Source organism: Vigna radiata, chromosome 5 (assembly GCF_000741045.1).
Source record: "Vigna radiata var. radiata cultivar VC1973A chromosome 5, Vradiata_ver6, whole genome shotgun sequence".
NCBI classification, from domain to species: domain Eukaryota; kingdom Viridiplantae; phylum Streptophyta; class Magnoliopsida; order Fabales; family Fabaceae; genus Vigna; species Vigna radiata.
In genome coordinates this window covers 29,485,520-29,492,111 of record NC_028355.1, presented here as the reverse complement: position 1 = coordinate 29,492,111, position 6,592 = coordinate 29,485,520, and the positions used below count along the sequence as shown (strand labels likewise).

Below are 6,592 nucleotides of genomic sequence, written 5' to 3'. Positions count from 1 at the left end.
TTGAGTGCTTTTTATAACTTCAAAATATTGTAATTGCTTCTGGGAAAGTATATTCTAGACACGCCACACACGTCACTCTTTTCTTTCTTTATTATAAAAAATTCCTCACAGTTGAATCTTTTGGAAGACAAAGATTCACAGAAAATTACAATAAAAGGAAAATAAATATTATTTTATTTTAATACTTAACGATTTTTTTGTTAATAAATATAAAAAGACAGGGTTAGTTATTGCACTTTTCTTGGTGGTCACTTGGAAGGAAGGTGCTTTGATATTGTCATATTTTGATGATGCGAGCCCGTTTCCCTTCGAAAAAACAGACAGTATTATATGGGAAAACGACCGCGTGGGAACCCACGTTGCTTTTCCGGATACTTATTTAAGCGTATGAGTAAAGTCATGGACTATCTTGGCAGCATCTTACGTTGGGAGATTACCAATTTATATAAAAACAAGTGTGAAATTGTTTTTATAAGTTGCATCAGAATCGATTTGTTGCAATGCGTGCCGCAAGATCCAAACACTTACGAAATAGTGTGTGACAGAATTAAAAATAAAGAAATTGAAGTGGAAAGGCAAATTCAAATTTTGTTTCTCACTCTAATTAAAAGGAAAAACATTAAATTTAGGTCAAAACTGGAATTGTCATCTTTTTTCTTCTTTCAAGGGTGCACCGAACACTCTTTCTTTTCCATTTCCAATCAATGGGATAATACTTTTTCCTCTCCTTTCCAATTTCTCTCTCTACCCTCACACACCACTTGAGTAAAACACTGTCAACAAAACATTTTTTTAGTATAGTCTTTTTTAGTAACCCATTTGTTTATTCTAATTTTCCGGTTGAATTTCAACTATAATAGATAAATTGCAATTTCCCACCACAAACCCTAATCATTTCTAGATAACCCACTTGTAAATTTGCAATTTTGTTGATGAATTTTAACGTATTTGATAGTTTCTTTGCATCTTGTCCGTCAATTTTGGGAAAAAAATTGTCAGAATTCGATTTGTGCAAAAAAGTAACCGATAGGTACATAAGGGTAGTGTACAAAGCCATCGATATGCAGGTAGCTTTTTTCGAATGTTTCCCTTTGTTCTTTTTGAAAAACAAAGTAAAATAACAGTTATGAACAAAATTTTGATGATATTTTTAGGGAAATATGTTTTTCTATGCATTGTGAGAATTGAGTCTGAGTAAAATTTGGAACTTGGAAAGGAGTTGAAATCTCCTATATTGAAGGTTGGTTGAGAAATCTTAGAGTGGAGAGAATGATGACGAGAGGATTCTTGCAGAAACTGAGAAGAGTGAAAAAATATTACCTGAACATGACTCATTGGAGATGGAGAAGAAAGAAAGAAAAAAAAATTCTAGTTTTGACTTTACAATTTAATGTTTTTTTTTTAATTTTAATTAGAGTCAGAAAAAAAAATTGAATTAGTCTTCCATGTGGTACATTGTTAGCCATGTTTGTAAAAAATTAAGGTCCTTAGTCATGGAGGAAGAAAATTTATATTTCCTTAAGGATAAAGTTCAAAGTGTACCAAAATTTGGAAGAGGAACTAAAAATAAAAATATGTGATAGTTGAGGAACTAAAAACATATTTAACTCTTACTATTATTATATATTAATTATGGTTATGCTTATTTATGTTGTTATTTTAGATGAAAAATTGTTATGTGCAAATTTTCAAAGCTTAAAACAAATAAACAGTATCATATTCTTTTTAATTTAGGTTAGTAATAACATAACTTTTAATTTGATTCTAGGTGTCCCTCCGTTTTTTCTATTGGAGGTCACATATCACACTTTTAACTTTTTTTCCAGTTAGGTTTATAATTTTAAAAAATTGAAGTCATGTCATCATTGTCGTTAAATTGATTGAACAATGTTAAAAAAACAATGACTAGACACCTTATTATAGATTTTTAAAATGACGTGATTCAATAAAAGTATGTGACACGAAAGCATAGTATGCAGTGAAGGTCGATTTGTACATTGTAAATCTCGACCTACACAATGGAGAGCTCGACCAATGTAGTGGGAAGCTTAGCCTGCACTGCAAGGATGTCGGTCTGCACAATGAGAAGGTCAGTCTGCATAATGGAGAGGGCGGTTTGCGTAGTGGGGAGCTCAACCAACACAATAGGGAGCTCGACCAGCACGGTAGGAGCTTGGTCTACAAGTGGGGAGCTCGACTTGCACAGTTGGGTCGAATGATAGTCCAAAAACTTATGTTAGGAACCTTGCTAAACGCACTTGCTGAATAGAACACAGAAAAATCCAAATGTGTTTACATAGGCTAGAAGATACCATATGCCAAATGATCTACTTCATCCAACGCTGAAGTCTTCAATCAATTGCTCGGTATCTATGAGCGAAACTTAAATGATTAAATCCTACATGAACGGTAGAAGGCGAAAGTACTTTGTTGTTTTGAACAAGAATTAAATGTCGTTAAATGTTCGACGTTTAAAAACAATAAAAGTGATAAGAAAAAAGACATATTTGCTGCATGTATATCTACTCTACTATGTGCAGATTGTCTATTACACGCATGCATTTGCTCCATCCTTTATAAATCAGAAGTGGACGTTAGAAAAAAAGAAGACATTCAAGGAATGTTCTTCACATCAGAAGTCGTGCTAATAAATCGTAATACCTACTCTTTTTCAAAGTACTAAAAAAACATTCCTACTTTGACAAATTGACTTTAACCAAGGGTTGCTTCATACGACAAGAGAACATCATCGAGAGAAAAACTCAATAAAGCGCACAAACTCAAAAGAATATTTGAGAGAGAGAAAGCTTAATAATAGAAACACTCTCAAGTTTCAGTGATATATAAGTTCATTGTTGCAAGAAGAGAAATGAGAGAACCATTGAGGGAGTTTATTAGATTGATTTGTATTAAACATATATCTGCTCTGCGTGATTTATCGTCTAAGGACTTGTAATAAATCGTTTGATTGTAAATTTTGAAGAGAATTAAAACACTTTATGTTCAACTCAGCGGGGTTAAACAATAGATTAGGAAGATATTTGGATTGTCTAGTGAAAACCAAGAATAGGTGAAACTCAGTGACGCTTAACTAGGTGGAGTTAATTAAATGATAGCTAGACAATATATCGGGAAGATATCTGGATTGTCTAGTGGAAACTAAGAGTGGGTTAAACTCAACTAGACAACATATCAAGAAGATATTTTTATTGCCTAGGGATACTAGGAGTGGTGAAGAATACTATGCAACTAGGAATTGGTGAAACTCAACAAGACAAGTATATCTGGAGAATACCGAGAGTGTCTAGGGATAATAGGAGTAGTGAGAATACTCAGCTGTAATATTGTTGAAGATTATAGTGGAACTCTCTAAGGTGTTAGAGGAGACTAGATATAGCTCAATGGAGTGAACTAATATAAAAACGACTGTGTGCTTATTACTCTATTCTCTTTAAACGCTTCCTTTACAAATCTTATAGTTGCATTTTATTTTAACTGATATTAAGACTCTTGCTATCAAACAAATTTTTATTAAAGAGCAAGTTATATCAAAACTCTGCAGGAAACCTTTTTAACAATTGAAAAACACTTACTATAAAGAATAGTTTGTTTAAATTGATCTCTAAAGTCGAGTGTTTAACAACTTATGTAAACTCTCTTAATCTTCGACAAAAGTGCTTTATTGTCTCTTTGTGAAAAATTTTCCAATAATATTATTCAACTTCACTTTTAATGTTTTTCTAGGTACTTCACCCAAAGACATTTAGAAGTATTGAGGGTCGTCAAGTTGGTTGCACACTATTTAATACTAAGTACTTAGTAACTGACATCATGCATATCTAATCTTGACCCAAAACCTTACACTACATAACCCATGACTAAAAAAAAGTGTAGACTACTTGATTCATTATTCAAAGCCCAAAGAAAAACTCCATACTACTAGACCCAAAAGAAAAGATCCAAATAAATAAAATTCATAAATGACTCAAGAGAATAAGAATTTGAATCAACCTTTACATAGATTCAAACTTTTCTTAAATGTGTTTGACAAAAAAATATCTTATCATATTTTATATTGAAAAAATCACTTTTAAATATAACTTTTGTGTCCACACATTAAAAAAAATAAAATTTCCGTGATCTTAATGAATAAATAATTAGAAGAAATATAAAACCTTTAAGAAGTCATACCAATATCAAGACCAAACGACACCGTCCAACCATTCACCTCCACCACCACAAAGCCTGCAACTATTAGGGTTAATGACAATACTCGCTCGAGCGATCTTTCTACGAAAATAATTGTTAAGTACTAAAATAATTGTTAAGTGAACAATGTTATCACACATAATACTTTTTCGTTATAATAAATGAATAAACTCGTGAAGAATTATTTTAAATGTTAAATCATTCTTTAGTGTAAATTTTGAATATAAAGCAAAACTAAATAATAATTTATAATTAAATAAAAGTAAAAAACAAATACTCGTGTACTCTTCTAAATAAATTTACTCTGATATAATTTTCAAACAAAAATTTTAATTCTATTAGCTTTATTTAAATTTGGTTAATAATTGAAATAATATGAATATGTATTTAATCTTTAATCATGTGTTAGGATTCTAAAATGAATTTTTTACTTTTTATTTTATTGTTTTATATATTTAAAACTTTTAGTAATCCTTTTAAAATTCATTATAAATTGATATTAATTTAATAATTAAGTATTTAATTATATTATCTATTAATAGAATTGAAACGAAATTAAACAAAATCAAATTTAATAATTATATAATTAAGTATTTAATTATNATAATTAAGTATTTAATTATATTATCTATTAATAGAATTGAAACGAAATTAAACAAAATCAAATTTAATAATTATATAATTAAGTATTTAATTATATTATCTATTAAGTATTTAATTATATAATCTACTATTTACCCCAGAAGTTATAATTAAAACATAACAATCATCGTAATTTTCTTGTTTGAATAATAAGAAGACAAAAACATCAAACAAAGTTGAAATTGATAACTTTGGAGAGTCGTGTGGAACAGCATAGTCTTTGCCTCTTTGAGTTGTGTGAAAACTTCAGGTTTTGGTTCCTCAGGTTTTATCATCTTTCTGTGATCTCTGTGCCCTAAGAAAGAGAGAAATGGAAGCAGCATGGGCCACAACAGTGACTATCATAGTGATACTTGTTCTGATATGGGCATGGAAGATTTTGAACTGGTTATGGTTCAAACCAAAGAGGCTTGAAAAGCTGCTAAGAGAGCAAGGCTTTCAAGGCAATCCGTACAAGCTTTTTGTTGGAGACAGCAAGGAGTTTCTCAAAATGAGAAAGGAAGCCTTGTCCAAACCCATGAATCTCTGTGATGACATAGCGCCGCGTGTGTCTTCCTACATGCATCATATTGTCAACACACATGGTATTTTTCGATTCTTTTTTTGCAGTTTTCATCTATCTACCTAACTTTGACAATTCATACTCATGCGCCCTTTTTCTTTTCTAATGTTCTACATCTAGTGACTGTATTTTATAGTCCATTTTTCAGTGTATTGTGTTTGTTGGGTTTATGTTACATGATCGTTGAGGAGTTGTATATGGGGTGCTAATTTTTGTTACAGAAATTTAGATAGATTAAAGTTTAGAAAATTCGCACAAAACAGGGGAAAGTTCAGAAAAGAAGGTGAATTCAATTTGATGGTGGCTATGGATAATGTCTTCCTTTAAACCTCCAATTGCATTCTCAATGTAGCGAAAAACATGGCATCTTTTTAAGAAAAATAAAACATATCAAGGGAAAAGAAGAATAACATATCATTTTCCTTTCATTGATTTGAATGTGTACAGAACATATAACCATTGTGCATATTTGCTAATGTAACAGAATAAAAATCCACTAGAAACAAACCCCAGTCAGGACATAACAGATTATTGGTGTGTCAGTAATCAATTTCATCACTTTGTTTCCGAAAGGTACTCCCTGCATTGGCCAACGTACCAGATTATGATGAATTGGGGACGACAAATGATGAAATATTAACTAATATATGGTGATGGATATTATGCTGAGATGATATTTCCTATAAACTTCAACAGAATATAGGGGTGAATACATGATATTNAGCTTATTTTTCCATCTTAATACACTTTAAGGAGTGCATTCATTGTGTACCAAAAGGTTCCCATGGTTTCTAGTTCATCTCTAATGAGAACAGTCCGCATACAAAGTAGCATAGCATGTCCTCTTAATTCCTGATTTTTCTTTTCCTTTTATATGTTATCCTTAGTGTGGAACTGTTTGAACCTTACCAATTGCCGACGGTATGCAGGTAAGAACTCTTTTATCTGGTTAGGACCAACTCCAAGGTTGACCATCTTAGATCCTGGGCAAATCAAAGATGTACTTAACAATATGTCTGACTTCCCAAAGCCTAACGCAAATCCACTTGTCAAGTTACTAGCAACCGGCCTTNTCGACCATGATGGAGAAAAGTGGAGCAAGCACAGAAGGTTAATCAACCCTGCTTTCAATTTAGAAAAATTAAAGGTCAGTTGCTTGCATTTGATAGATATAGACTT

The 6,592-nt window shown here is 31.4% G+C and overlaps 1 protein-coding gene across 1 annotated transcript in view; it reads left to right on the top strand.

Moving 5' to 3' along the window:
• Positions 1–5,021: 5,021 nt before the first annotated feature.
• Positions 5,022–6,592, top strand: part of LOC106762348 (cytochrome P450 CYP72A219-like) — a 16,574-nt gene continuing 15,003 nt past the window's right edge. The window contains exons 1-2 of the mRNA XM_014646216.2: positions 5,022–5,435; positions 6,343–6,560. Coding sequence (XP_014501702.1) covers positions 5,162–5,435; positions 6,343–6,560 — 492 coding nt within the window. The 5' untranslated portion in view covers positions 5,022–5,161. The remainder of the gene's footprint in view (positions 5,436–6,342; positions 6,561–6,592) is intronic.